The sequence below is a fragment of the Dromaius novaehollandiae genome, chromosome 2, assembly GCF_036370855.1.
Source record: "Dromaius novaehollandiae isolate bDroNov1 chromosome 2, bDroNov1.hap1, whole genome shotgun sequence".
Lineage (NCBI taxonomy): Eukaryota > Metazoa > Chordata > Aves > Casuariiformes > Dromaiidae > Dromaius > Dromaius novaehollandiae.
Genome location: NC_088099.1, coordinates 94,835,396 through 94,849,847, shown reverse-complemented (window position 1 = coordinate 94,849,847; position 14,452 = coordinate 94,835,396). Strand labels below are relative to the sequence as shown.

The following is a 14,452-nucleotide window of genomic DNA, read 5'->3' as shown; positions in this document are numbered from 1 at the left end:
TCTTATAGAAAATGTTTCATTTTTTAATCTCAAAGCACTGCAGAAAGGATGCTTTTTCAAAGGAAAAACATAGCTGAGAAGGCTAGGACCTGACTGTTTTAAGGGATGTCTTAATGACTCATATAATTCTTTACTAAAGAAATTCAGAGGGAGAGATGTGGATTTTTCTTTAAATTTTTCCCCTCTGAAGCACTAAGGATCACTATACTCACAGGAAAATCTTTCCTTCTAATACACAGAAAAGAATTGCAGACTTTCAGGAGATTTGATAAATAGCAGTGGCCATCGTAGACCTGCTTGCATTATGAATTACACTTGGCTTGTGCTGCGTAGGTAATCATTTCTCTGGACCACTTTATTAGAACGCAGCCTTCTGTGATGATTAATCTGGGGGAAAAAAAGACAAATGATGAGCTTCTTGTCGATAACACATGATACAGCAGAAAAACACTCATAGGGTATAACATGATAATACCCCAGAAACTGTGCTGAGGCAAGGGAAGCGTTAGGGAGAGTGATGCCACGCTGCCATCTAGTGTCACCCTGAGGAGTGCAACAGGCTGTTTTCCACGGGCACTGGGAGCTACGCACGCGTTTTTGCAGCCGCTGTTGCGGTTCAGCAGTTGCGCACGCTTGGTCCGGTGTGTATACCCACGGATTCCGTCTCAACTTCCTAGGGGCTTTCGGGGAAGCCCCAAAAGACGTCACACTCGAAGCCAAATCTGTCAGAAAACAGCTGCCAAGCAAGATGTAGGCTAAAACGAGCAATTAATTTATTGCAGGCCAGGCTTTCTCAATTTTTCTTTTTATTCCTTAATAAATGGCCATTTTATTGAACAGAAGGGCCAACAGAACAGCAAGATGAGAGCTAAGAGCTGCAGTTCCTGTATGTTGATTCAAAGCCAAAAACCCAGCCTTGGGGCTGTCCCTCCAGGGCCTTTGTGCAAGACTTGCACTCAGAGCAGACTGAGATAGGAAATTCACATTTCTTAGAGGCATAAGACTGAACTGAGTCTCTTGAGCCTCTCCACAGTAGTCCTCTGCAACGGTTATAGCAGTTGCCTACATTAAGTACTAATAAATAGGAAAGCATTTAAGATATTTACATACACATAGCAGGTGGAAATAAAAAGAGTACTTAAGCACCACAGAGCTAGATGATTCTCCGTGGATCACAAGAAAGGCCTATGACAAAAACCACAACATGACTGGCAAATAGAAATGTCTTTTTGCTGCTCCTTGTCCATGCTCAATTTGATTCAGATAGCTAAGTTCAAACTCTCCAGTGAGCTCTACTGCATAAAGCTTAGGAAGTTTCCACACATAGGAGTCTAAGCAGGACTGGACACTAAGAGTTACTAAAAACTGGGCAGTGCCTTCCCACCTATTCCTAGGTTCCCAGATACATGAAGTCCTCCAAGAAGCTTTTTCCAGCTGTCACATGTTACAAAAGCTGATAACATTTACTAGTGACAACGGAGTATAAAAGCTTCAAAAAGTGCGTGTTCTCTGCTGCCACGAAGAACCTGACAAATTGGCTGAGCTCTGTGGGAAATGTTGGCACGTTTGCTCAGGCTCACTTGAAAGGCAAATAGTCATAAGTGTTCATGACACAGTTTTATTTTTTATGAAGCAAGCAAGCTGACATGCAGTATGTCATAGTGAATCTGAAGTAATATATATTCTACTAGTATGGAGATTGACAGATTTTTGCATGTAAAAGCACCATAACTTCTATTTAAATCTAGCCCCCAACCACGAAAATGGGGATTATTACAGCAATGAAACCTGAAACCTTTCTGTGAGATTTTTTTATATGTAATTATACTGGTTTCCCACAGTTGGTCTATGAATAAGCTTCTAATAACAAGCTCTCGGTGTTCTTTCTGACGTGGTGTAGGGATTCTTTACAAATCCTTCAAACTGAAGAAACTGAGCAGAAGGAAAACTCTGAGACACAGTGGTTCATTACAGGACCTGTCCTTTGGCTGGATACATTGAAGGAGTGGCACCTTTGTAAAAAGCCTGCAGACTGTATGCCTCCAGCGAAGAGCAGATTAAAAGGAAACACAAACAGGACTCTGTCGCATCAAACCCATCTCCCATTACCTCAGCCCGTTCCAATCATCAACCCTTTCAAAAGCAGTTATTCCACTTTTGAATTGTAAATTCACCTGAAAACTTTTGATGAATTAAGACTGAATTTTTAAAAGGTAATCTTTGAGTTAGCATCAGTTGAGAACAATACTACAAATATATCACTACCATGAGGTAAATACTCATATCACTGTGCATGCACATATATTTTAACATTTTATATAACATATATTTTATGTTTTCTATATAAAAACAACAGTTTTTACGTATGCCTTCCCTGTATAATGGGTAAAGACAAATTCCCTACCCAGGAGCTTTCTGAAGGGAGATCTAATTCTGCAGAGATTTGTGTATGCTTAATCAGAGTTTAGCATATCTGCTAGTGTTTTGGAATATGGAAACCTCAAGCTTCCTTCTGCAGGGAGAAAACAGGCAGGGACTGCTTGTCGCCTCTGCCTGTGCAAGGAGTAGGAATATCGTGAGTAGCTCTAGGAGCCAAGTTCAACAGAAAAAAAAAGGAGGTGTTTTTTTTCAGACAGTGGCTATTTGAGCTCTGCAGCTCCTTGCCAAAGGATGTTGTGGATAATAAAAGTTTACATGGGTCAATGGGAGACTGAGCATGTTTATGCAAGAGAGATCTGCTTTATTTGCTTACATTTGTTTAAAGATTTCTTAATTCAGTTTTTTTAATATTCTGCCTTTTCTCTTGTCACATCATGTTGCTCCTCTAAAACATTCCTGTAAGTGCTATATAATTTACTTCCAAACATAAGCCTGACAGTGTCATGCTAAATTAATACGTCTTTCTATAATTATCATCATTTCTAATAGGAACATAATAGTTCCTGAAAAAAATGTTGACAGCTACTCCAGGCTAGCAGTCTTTCCCGCTGTGAGACCTTGATTGCAAGGAGTGCATCCTTAACAAACATTTACTCACAAGTCAGCAGACAGTACTGTTAGCATAAATGAAAGGTAAAATGTAGTATTTCCAAGATCATGCTTGTAACATGGCCTCTGACAAATTTAACAGCATAGCTGACACATATTTAATGGAGCTTTATAATTGTTACCATATGTAACATTATTGTAAAATAATCCGTTGTTTCTCGTGTTTGACTGTGGCTTGACCGTATTAATTTCCTTCTCTGTTTTGCAAATACTACTCAGATAGGACTGATGACAGCCGAATGGATGATGACTTAATTGTGCTTTGGTACAACGTCCTCGTAAAATACCACAATTAAGGGAAGTGAGAAGGCAGTCAGGGGGACTTAGATCTCGTTTAGGTCTACAGGGAGGCACTGAATGTGGAGCGGGCGACCTTCTCGTCCAGTACTTCAGCAACAGAGCTGACCCCCACACACACTGGCTCGGCCGCCGGCACGGCCCGCGGCGGCCTCGGCCTCCCGCCGCGGGCACACGGGGCGCGGCTCCACCGGCGGGGCGGGGCGGGGGGCGGGGCGGCCTGCGATTGGCTCGCAGAGCGGGGAGCCCCGCCCCTGCCGCTGCGGAACGGCCGCGGAAGGAGGGTGGGTCACGTGCGGCGGTGGCCCCGCCCCGCGGGTGGCTGGGCCTCTTATAGCCACGCGCTGGGGGAGGGAGGGTGGTTCGTTTAGTGGCGCGCGTGTGTTCGAATGCTGGGAGGGAGCGGGCGGCGGCGGCGGTGAGCGCGCGCGCGGCGGTTGCTGCCGTTGGGCCGGGTGGGGGCTGCGCTGGCTCGGGCCGTTGAGGAAGGGGTATGGCGGGAGGGGGGCGGCTGCGTGCTTTCATGGCCGGCTCTTGGGTTTTGGCGGGTTCCTGGCTAGCTTCACGGTTGGCCGCGCTGTGGGTGCGCCGCCACCTCGGCCGTGCCTGCGTGGCTTGCTCTGCCCGACCGGCCTCGGCTCCTTGGCGGGGCGGGGAGTCGGGTGCCCTCGGCCCGGCCGGGGGCGACGGGGTGGGACGACGGCCGTTGCCGCCGCGGGATTCTCGCGCCGGGCCGGCTGTCGGTGACGTCAGGCGGGACTGAGTGGCACGCGGGGCGGGGGGGAAGGGAAGGGAGGACGCGGGCTGAAGCAGTGGAGTCGGGGGAGAGCCAAAGCCTGGCCCGAGCAGCGCGGCTCTACCACGGTGTCCCTTAGGGCGCTCGGGGGTTTTCGCCGTGCCGGTTAACTGCTGTTGCACTCCCGGCGTTTAGCGTGGACGCTGCCCGCCCGACTCCCTGCGCGCGGAGCTGTGCGTGGAAGGCTGTCATGCGACCTCTTGCGGATGCTGAAGCGTGTGCTGCGGCCCTGGCACTGAGGCCGCTGCCCTGGGGGCTCGTAGCGTGCTCCCTGCCGTAACGCTGCCCTCGGCGTGTCCTGGGAGCGCCCTTAGGCACCGCTCTGTGGTGTCTCCAGCGCTAGCAAGCCTACTGAGGGCCCTGGCAGAGGTTCCTCTGGAGGGGTGTGTGTGAGGGGAATAGGAGGCTGGCATAGCCAATGCCACATCGTGCTTTAGCCTCTAGTCGGGGACAAGCCTCTTATCTCAAGTAAAGGGTTACTGTTTATCTGTTCCCCCCATCAATATCCTTATGAAAGGATTTAACAGTACTCTAATTCATGGTGGCTTCTGATCCTACATTTGTGGTGAGATTTTTTTGGACTACTGTGGCTGTGTGCACCTTTGTGCGGTTGGAGAGCAGCATTGGCACCAACAGCACAATGTGTATCTCAGGGTCCAAATCTCTAGTTTGAATGTGTGCTTGTAATTTGAATCTAAAAAAATCTAAAAATGATTTGAAGGACTCTGCAGAGCATGTGTTACTAGCAGAAAGGAGAAATTCCTGACTGACTACTTAATGCTGTCATAAAAGCTGACAAATTTTAATGTTATGAAAGTGTTTAACAACTTTAGTTACAGTCTAGTGTTACGAATATCTTTAAATGATCACCTTTTTGTTTTGCAGTGATCCCATGAATTCCAAAATGAAAAAGAAACTGAATGCAGAAAAATCATCAGGATCTTTACAGGTATAAGCTTTAAACTTTCAGCAGGAATACAGGAACAGATAACATAAAATGGATGAAATATATGAAAAGGCCCTGAAACACAGCATTTGCTTTTTTTGAAGTGTGCACCCTAATCGTTGGGACATTGTTGCTCTGTCTGATACGAACTTTATATCCACTGAAGGGAATACAAAGGAATCAATTGCAATGTGTTCCCACCTGGCCTATGTCCTGTTGGCTTGAACAATCTTCTGGCATGCAGTATGGCTTGGGAACACTGTCTCTTGTTTCTAGAGCGTATGTGCTTATGACTACTCTATTACTCGGCAAAAAGTCTTTCTCTTTAGCTTGACACCAAGGTAGCTTACTGTCTTTCCATGTGATTTAGGTGCTGGCCTTCCCTTAGTCCAGCTACTGGATTAGTCTGGTTGCTCAGGGCCTGCAAAGTGGGTACTAGCCTATCTTTGTCTTTGGGGATGAAATCTAAATGTTGAATCTGTCTTGACTTGAGCATCCTTAACTGAAGAATTTGTACAGGCAGTTTTTTTCTAAAGCCACCCTCATGAAACTCAGTTGCCCTGGAGCTAGTGGATATGCTTGAAGTATTCTAGTTCAAGAGAGGACTGGATTAGAAGCTGCTAAAGTGTATATACTACTTATTCTTCCTTCCTACAAGACCTTTTTTGTTAAATCTTCTGATGGAGGCACAAATGGGGATGTATAAGTGCCATGTAAAGAGGCTAGTATCCCTACCATGAGGGATAAAGGGTGAGTCTGTAATAGTGTCTGGTATTAATGAAAATCATAGGTTGATAAGTCTGACTTACATGGTCATTTTGTCCTGTATTGGCTATCAGATATAAATTCCTTAGAGTGGCTTTTTGTACTTTAAAATACTTAAATGCAAAGGGTGGCTTTTTGTACTTTAAAATACTTAAATGCAAAGGGTTAACTCAAGTATTAGTCAATAATTCCTTGGCAGAATATACTTTAATCTTCAATAGCAGCATGCAATGTCTGACACAGTCTGACTTCTTTTTTGTTCTCACAGTAGCTGGTGTTTGTCCTTTAGTTCAATAGTAGGATAATTGGTGGCAGAGCCTTTACCGTGGGAAAGGTGAACTCTGTTCATATGAAGCACAGTGTGAATCAGTAACTTTCTCACGCTGGTATGGCATTGTATTCTGGCTATTCTTGCTTGGTTTTCTGCCATTGTTTGCTATCCCATGGTGGCAGTGTAACCAACCCACTCAGAAAGCTTTAATGCAGGAAATAAGTATTTATGCATGACAAGAAAGGTGATAAACCTGCTGTTTATACAAAACAGTAGCCTGTCTGGATCCAAGCAGGGAAGCATTAGATCCATTTTGATGGACAACTGAAGCAACACATCTAATAAAATGCATGCCACTTTTGAGCTTCTGATTATAAGTAATGAGAACTGGGTACTGCCTAAAGTGATCTGCATGACTATCAAGTTTAAACACAGTTGCAAACACTTGTCACTTCCCCCCTCCTCATCTAATGCTGCTGCTGTCAAACTTAACTGAAGTTTACATGTGTCCTTGCATTGTAGCTGGCCTTGAAATCAAGTCAGAATACTCCTACTGTAAGACCTCTCCAAGCTTCCTTAAGAAGGCTAAAGGTTTCTAAAATAGGCAGGGATTGAGCCTTCATATGAGTAAGATCCATCTGTTCTACAACTAACCGATCCCTTTTTCTGCTTGGTCTGGTCAAGCCTTAAAATAGACTAAAGTCACATTTTTCATCTTGAAAAGATGAGCCATGTGTTAATGTAATGAAAATGTGATAAAATCCTAAGTTTCAGTTTATGTAGAGAAGAGTGGCAACTATTTGATACTGTGTTCTTACTTGTAGAAGTACTTCTCAGATACCACATGCAGTACTGCCCCAAGAAGGACTCTCAAAATGATTCAGCCTTCAGCTGCAGGATGCTTGGTTGGCAGACATAATGAGGTATGAATTAGAAGATAACATCTAAATGTGTAATGATCTCTACTGATAGCAAACTGCTTTTGAACTTTTAACTGAAAACCATAATGTTTGAAAAACATACAGTCTGCTAACTCATGTGATGTAACTTGAGCTCATTTTGTTTGTGGTATGCTTAATAATCACCAACATTAATAACTTCAGTAACTTCAGAATAATTCAGGGAAATATTTGAGAACTTTCTGATGTTAAATATACGGATATCAAGGAAGTTGTCATCAACTAAAGCTTATGTGAGGAAACGGGGCTTAGTAGAGATTTAACTTAGTTGTGGGTGATCAGGCTTACAAATGTGTATTGTGAAAAATACTAGCTGAAGTGTTACTCTGGAGTCAAACCTGCCTGTATTTTATGCAGGGGAAATCTTCAATCAAAAGGAAGCTCTGGAACAGCATGTTAACTTCAAAGGCATGTAAAACTGAGGCTGCTGTGGACAAAGAGCAAGAAAATGAAAATACAGATGTCACTCAAGCAGTAGATCTCATAAAAAGTATGTGGTGATTTTTGGAATACTTTCTTGCACTGAAAATGCTGTGCTTTGTTGGAAGCATAACTTGAAGCATGTTTGCTTTGTCAGTTAGATAAGGGTGTGGTTTATGTAATGCCTAGCAAGAACTAACTATACTTATACTCTGTAGTATAGTAAATACAGTATACTTAATGTTTAGCCAGTAATTGGGAACTATTCCTAGCATAAGCTCATTCCATGCAGCAGTGTGGAGTCTTGTAGCTTGTCACTTAGTCTGGCTTAGTTGGAAGCTTTCAAGTGACTAATGATCATGTTAAAATAGAAATCTGCTTCAGCTTACTGTGCTGGTACTAGAGTTCTTTAATTTCTCAGAACTAGTTATGGTAACTCAAGTCTTGTGGGACACTACTTGAGCCCAGTGTGGACAGTGACTTAGTAATATGACTTTTTTCAACAAAGTAGGTGCTAAGTCTGATGCTTGCAAATGTGACCATATTGCAATGCATGCTGCCATGCTTGATCCAACTTCTGCAACTTCTTGGAGATTCAGCCCGTATCACCATTAATACAGTGTGAGATATGGGTTTCCTGTAAACTCATGTCTCCAGTTTTCCCGGAGACAGCTGAAAACTCTCACACTATACTGAGTGCTCATTCTCAGTGTATAGAATGCTTTTATCCAAGTTAGATATTTTAAGAGTGAATTCTGGAGATTGGCTTAGCACAGACTTACTGTAGCTTCTCTCTTCAGAAAGTCCTTCATCTCAATATTGGAAAGAAGTGGCTGAAGAAAGGAGAAAGGCTCTGTATGAAGTGCTTCAAGAAAATGAAAAGGTAGCTAGTGAAAGATGAGTGATTTCCTTACCACTTGCTATTGGCATTGTTTTAACCTTTTGTTTTTTGAACTCAGTTGCACAAAGAAATTGAAAAGAAAGATGGTGAAATTGCCTGTCTGAAAGAAGAAAATGAAGAACTACTGTCACTAGCTGAACATGTGCGTTATATGACCAGCGTGATTGAGGTACTTGAAGGAATTTTCAGTTAACATTGTGGAATGAAAAAGTGAGAAGGAAGTTTTTTAATCATAACTTCTGTTTTGTGTGCTGACACAACTTTTCATTGAGTTACTGTGGATGTGCAGTTTTCTGTGGGGTTGGACTAATTGAAGCCTTAGGCCCTTGTAGGGAGTGGGTCTTTTCCAGATTGGAACCCAAAAGAGTAATAAAGTACTTAAGAGGGATACTTTCTGAAGGGAAGGTGTCAACATATTGCCTAAACAGAACAGGTTGTCTCAATCAGCACAAGCTGCAAAGTCTCTCTTGCTGAAACTTTCTATTTTAGAGATAGTAATATGGGAGAGAAGGGTTCATCTTCCCTTTGCCAAGATCAGCTAACATCTATTGCCTAATAGGCTGTGTGAGGCTGCTGCCCAAAAGTGTTTGTACCTGCCATGCCCTTTAAGGAAGCAAGCTTGAAGCAGGAGCATCTAAAACAGTGGAGCTGTAAGAATGGGGCAGCTAACTTTGAAGTCAGGGTTTCATGGAGGGGAGTAGCTGGATTGTGTGGTTCTGTGGCCCAAGAAAGGGCTTAGGCACAAAGTCTGCAGGGTTCAAAAACTTGTAATTTTTCAAATGGCTTGTCATAGTCAAATAACTGATAGCTTAGATGCTAATATTAAAATCTCCAAATTTCCCTATGAACTTTAAAGGAAGCCAAACGAATGGACTACTGGAAGTCATTGGTAAAGCATCTGAAGCTGAATCTTAGTGGTGAAGAGACCTGCAATTTCAAGGATTACTTCTCTACATTTCTAGATACTTTTACAGACTTACATCCAGGACCTGAAGCTAGTTGAATGAACTAGACTACTAATAACTCACAGGGTATTGGACATATGGAAAGAAGACTAATTAGTAACTGGAAAAATCTGAAGGCTTTAATTTTGAAGGATCTAGTGTTAGATATATGGCAGATAACTATCCTAGATGAATTAAAAATGTAGTTCTAGTAAAAACTTAAACCTAGTCTAGAAATGTTTGTTTAATGAAATTCCATTCTATCCAAATGCAGTTTCACATAAATTAATAAAAAATAGCAAGAAAGAAAATGGATACTTTACACAGAGGTTCTTTATATAGTTCTATGTAAACATAAGTTACCACTGGTCAGGAGAGTACATATTTGCTCACCTTAAGCAAAGGTATTAAAGGCCCTGTTGCCTTAGGTAAAAGCTAAGGTTGATCCTACTAGCTATTAAACTTTTTAGGAAACAATACCTGTTTGTTTGGCACTTTAAATTGCAAACTTCAAATAAACAACTTCCTAAATAGCAAATCACTCTGTACTGCTGCCCTGTTCTGCCTCTGAGAGTTCCCTGGGAACAAGTAGCCTTGTCACTGATTCTGTGAAAGATGGAGTAGGTTGTCTGCAGCAGCTACTGAAGCTTTAATGGATGAGTAGTTAGCCATGGAACCTGCAAATATAATGATCTATGGTGTTTTTGGAGAGTTTGAGCTCTCAATGTGAAGCTGGGTGCCTGGCAAATTTTGACTCTAGCTAGGGGAGCTTGAAACAAAGCGTGAATGTTACCACAAGCAACATGGTTAAGTAAGGAATCTCATCAAGGTAGCTTAATTAGTGCAATTGTTTGTCTCAGTCTTGAAAGACTTCACTAACTTGCTACACTTGATTTAGTTTTGTTAGTGTTCAGAGGGCATTGTCAGTTCAGTTAGTAATAAACTTCAAGGCAGAAATTAAATGAGTTATGGGCTTAAAGAGCCAAGGTTACTGGAAATGTTTAGGTGCTGCAGATGAGACAGTTGTTAAGCTCACTTACTAGTGTTGTAAGCTGCGCACTTGTGAGGCTTTAGTTCAAGAAGTGAGTGGGGATGGCCCCTGAAGTAAGAAGTCTGACAAGCTGAAGCTTCAAAAGCAGGCTCTTGCAGTCCTGTGTTTATTTCTTAGATCAGATTAGGTGGGGAGCTTAGCACTTCAGTTTGATCATCAAGTGTTAGAAATTGCTAGGTCAGTATCTTTTAGTTTAGTATTTCATTTAGACTTGTCTTAGCTTCATTAGCTCTGATTAAAATAGTGAACTGAATCTGACCTTTTTGTAGAAGACTTAGTGTTGTAGTATATAGTAATACAGCAGTGGTTAACTTGTGAAGTGGTTTTAGATTGTCTAAGACAAATCTGCTCCACTGAACAACTTGCTAACACTTAAGGAAGACTGATCAACAAGCCAGATGTAGTCTACAAATTAGAGGTGGAAATCTGAGATGAGAATACAAGTGTAGAAATCATTTCTCAGAGTCAATTTTTTCTAGAATTGGCTGTCTCCAAATTAAGCAGAGTGATTCATTAGCTTCATCTAATATGCAGTCTTATTTCACTGGCTATTAACTACAAAGAGTATTAAGTTTGCACTATCTTCTGTATTTTTTCCAGAGGCTAACTGGGCAAGCACCTGACAATCTTGAGGCACTGAAAAATCTGGCTCTAGAGGAATTTGAACAAGAAAATGAAGAACTTAATTTTGGGGATGTTGTAGACGGCCCTCCTGAAGAAGGGCCATCACAAGTATAGTGTGATTTGAGGAAGACTACTTCAGTTTCAAACTTCCACTTCATTTAAAGAAAAATCTGGAGTGACAGCCTTAAACAGGCTCATGCATGTGGCTTTTCTTTTAATTGCAGGCTTCCTGTTGAAAGCATATACTAAAGTTTCTCAGGTATAGAAACCCTTGTGGAAGCATTACAGATGTTGGTTTTTAACTGGAATTATGTAGCAGTGGGAATAACGGGATACTGCTTAGAAAACACATTACAGGCTGCACTTAGTTGCTTGTATAAAGTGGAAATACTGTGTATTTCAAACTGTTGTGTAAATAGTATCTTCTCAGTTGGTCTGACATGAAAATTGATAAATAAACCTCTGCCTTACCAAAAGACTCATCTTATTTGAGTGAGAAGCAGCTATTTTTAGGTTCATATATTGTGTGACTACTGTATATTGAAGTCTTCAGATTATCTAGTGAGTGCCTGGGCAGTCTTGAACTCCCAAGGTTTGTAGAGCTCTGAAGAACAGAATTGTTTAGGGCTGTTTCACTACCCATGGCTGTGCATCAGGACCCCTGTCTTCCTCTTGTCTGTATCCTGCTGTTCTGAAGGGAGCTGAAGAGTCCTGGCTGGGGGGGGGGGGGGGGGAGAGGAAAAAGAAAGGATGCTGCTTGGCCAAGGGCATATGCTGATTTTTTTGGCTCTAAGAGCAGCACTTTGATTATGCCACTACAGTATTCAACAGTGAATTAACTTGGCTGATGCTTAACTGAACACATATGCAGGACCCTACCTTGACAAAATGTCCTTGCTAATTAATAAACTTCAATGGCAGTTAGTATGCTACATCTCAGTCCTTAGAAATCCCCTGACAGACATATTACAGCTTCTAAAAATGAAGGGACCTACTGTAAGTGTAGGGAGTCATTTAGAATAGATGCATGGGTTACAAAAGCTAAATGAATCAAAAATGGTGTTTTATTAGGTGTCAGGGCAGGTTATGTATTGTTATGCTGCTTTGACCCACTACATTCATGTTTAGTTTGATGCTACAGGATTTTGGTGGAGGAGGGGTTCTTATCTAAAGTGGTTTTAGTTGTGAAGGGAAACAAAATGTTGTATTTCTTCGGTGGGAAAGATAGCATTATCTTACTGTGAATGCAACAAAGTTAAACTTATCACCTTTACTGAATACAGGGGGGGGAAAAAAAAAAAAAGCTGGATTGTTTTCAGTCACTGCTTGCTCACTGGTTTATCTTTGGTGTTCAAGGCTTTTCAAAGGACAGTTAAGGTAAAGTACTGTACTTACACTACTCACAATTACCCAGTACTTACACTGAGGGGAAAGGACAAGAGCAGACCAGTAATGTCTGGAAAAGAAGCCTAGCCAACTCTTAGGGGCAGGAAAGAATATTCTGCTTGTCCTTTCCCCTATCCTGAAACATAAAAGCTTGTGCTGTTGGTGAAACTTCAAGAAGACTCAAGAATGGGTAATGACGTTCAGGGTGATCTGAAGCTTATTTAGATTTATGCTCTTCAGCTTTTTCAGATAACTGCCTTTGTGTCTCTTTGAAGGCAGGTTTTTTCTAAGATCTACCTCCAAAGGAGAGCTTATATAAGCAAGGAGTATTAGACTGTCCTCTCTAGAAACATTTATTGGCTTATAAAACAAAGGTGGGTTAGCATTCTTGTTGCCCTTAAAAGCAGCTGTACTGAAAATTAGATGGGAATAAAACAGCATATGCTTGAGAGCTATTCTAAAAGGGAACTCCAATGCTTGTTTTCAAAGTGATGTGTTGGTATTTACCAAGGTATGAGGTAATTTATGCTTACCAAAATAATGTTTGTTTCCTTTTCAAAAGTGCTTATGGGAATGAAAAACACTGTTTTTCAAACTTAAGCACATTATCTGGTATTTATATGGCAAAAAAGTTCTTCATTTTGCAAGCATTGAAGTAGTAGGGAGAGTAAATCAAATACAGGGCTTTTTGGTCTTAAGTCAGTTTTCAGCAGTTATTCTCTTAGCAATGGTCTTCCCTAGACAGCTTTAAAAGAAGATGGTGGCTATTGCAACATCTTGTGAAAAGTCAAATATATTCAATGACTTCTGTGAGGCTGAGATGATCAGAAATATTCTAGTTTATGGATCCTTATCAGGACTTATATGAGCTAGATGCAGAAGGTCCTGATCTTGCCCAAATGGATACTTCAGGGCAAGTGTGGACAACTGAGAGGTTATCAAATTGGCACTGTGGGCTACAAGTGCCTAGAAGATTAGACCCAAACTGGTCAGGGGTTTTGAGGAATGCAGTTCTGAACTTTATTGCCTATGCTCAACTGTAAGCAGCTATACTCTGCTTTTACAGTTATTTATCATTATATTCATTTATGCCTATGAGGTGTGCTACATATTTTGTGTAAATTGGGTTTTCTCCATACATTTCTCAAGCCTTCATTTTTACCTAAATTTTGCCAAAGTCCATACAGAAAGTTGAGACTCAGTGTCTGACAGATTCCTTAGCAGATTTCAGTGCAAGTTAGGGTCAGTAGGTGATGCCTAGTTTCTAAGCACCTTTAGACTCCTTTCATATGTTATTTTCTACATGTGGATTTCAGGAACTTAATAGATGTTTCACCACTGATTTCAATGGGAATAACATCAGAAGCACTGTGGGAAGCGATACTCCCTCTGGCTTCCATTTCATGTTGAATCTGGAATCTACAAGGTGATGCATCATCTGTTTCTGGGAATGTAGTAAGCAAACAGTTGCACCTTCCAGTCTGTGCTCTAGGGAATGTTGGGCCATAATCCTTCCCATCACAGCACAGAAATGGTGGGCAAAGATGTTTCCTTGAATTTGCACTAGTATTTTTTTTTCCTTTTTTTTGGAAGGAGACTAGATGCTAGATAACTGCTCTGTAGGGAAACCTTGATTTTCAATTGAAGAGAAATGGATAATACTGTCAAGTGACTTTACTGCTTAGTTTTAAGATAGGAAAGAGGGCTTTTTCATGCCAGAATAGTTATTTGGGGATGGTAAATAAGGAAACAAATGAAATTTAACTTGTTTTAATATTCTTTATGCTGCATGTATTAGTTTAAAATATTCACAGATTATAGCTGGTTTTTTGAGGTGGCTTTTCTAAACATTTGAAATATTTTGTAGTCTCTGAAACCCTAGAAGGGAAAAAAGCACTGCTGCATAATTATCTGGCCAGCCAAACCAATCCATACAAGACAGCAATTTCAGCTTCTTCTCCAGCTTTTCACCTCCTACTTCGTGAGCTGCTATAATACAGGGGATGTTGTTAGAACAAAGAACTGTCAGCAGATAGCAGATCCA

The 14,452-nt window shown here is 41.5% G+C and overlaps 1 protein-coding gene across 1 annotated transcript; it reads left to right on the top strand.

Moving 5' to 3' along the window:
• The first annotated feature begins 3,642 nt into the window (after positions 1-3,642).
• GMNN (geminin DNA replication inhibitor) lies at positions 3,643-11,509 on the top strand. The gene is made up of 7 exons (XM_026115710.2): positions 3,643-3,763; positions 5,027-5,090; positions 6,948-7,046; positions 7,440-7,572; positions 8,303-8,385; positions 8,462-8,572; positions 10,999-11,509. Exons 1-7 carry the CDS (start codon positions 3,735-3,737, stop codon positions 11,134-11,136), a joined length of 657 nt encoding a protein of 218 aa, XP_025971495.2. The 5' UTR covers positions 3,643-3,734; the 3' UTR covers positions 11,137-11,509.
• The last annotated feature ends 2,943 nt before the right edge of the window (positions 11,510-14,452 follow it).

Coding starts and splice junctions, on each gene's coding strand:
- GMNN (XM_026115710.2), top strand. CDS start 3,735: ATGCTGGGAGGGAGCGGGCGGCGGCGGCG. Junction 5,091..6,947: donor AATCATCAGGATCTTTACAG/GTATAAGCTTTA, acceptor TCTTACTTGTAG/AAGTACTTCTCAGATACCAC. Junction 7,573..8,302: donor AGCAGTAGATCTCATAAAAA/GTATGTGGTGAT, acceptor TTCTCTCTTCAG/AAAGTCCTTCATCTCAATAT.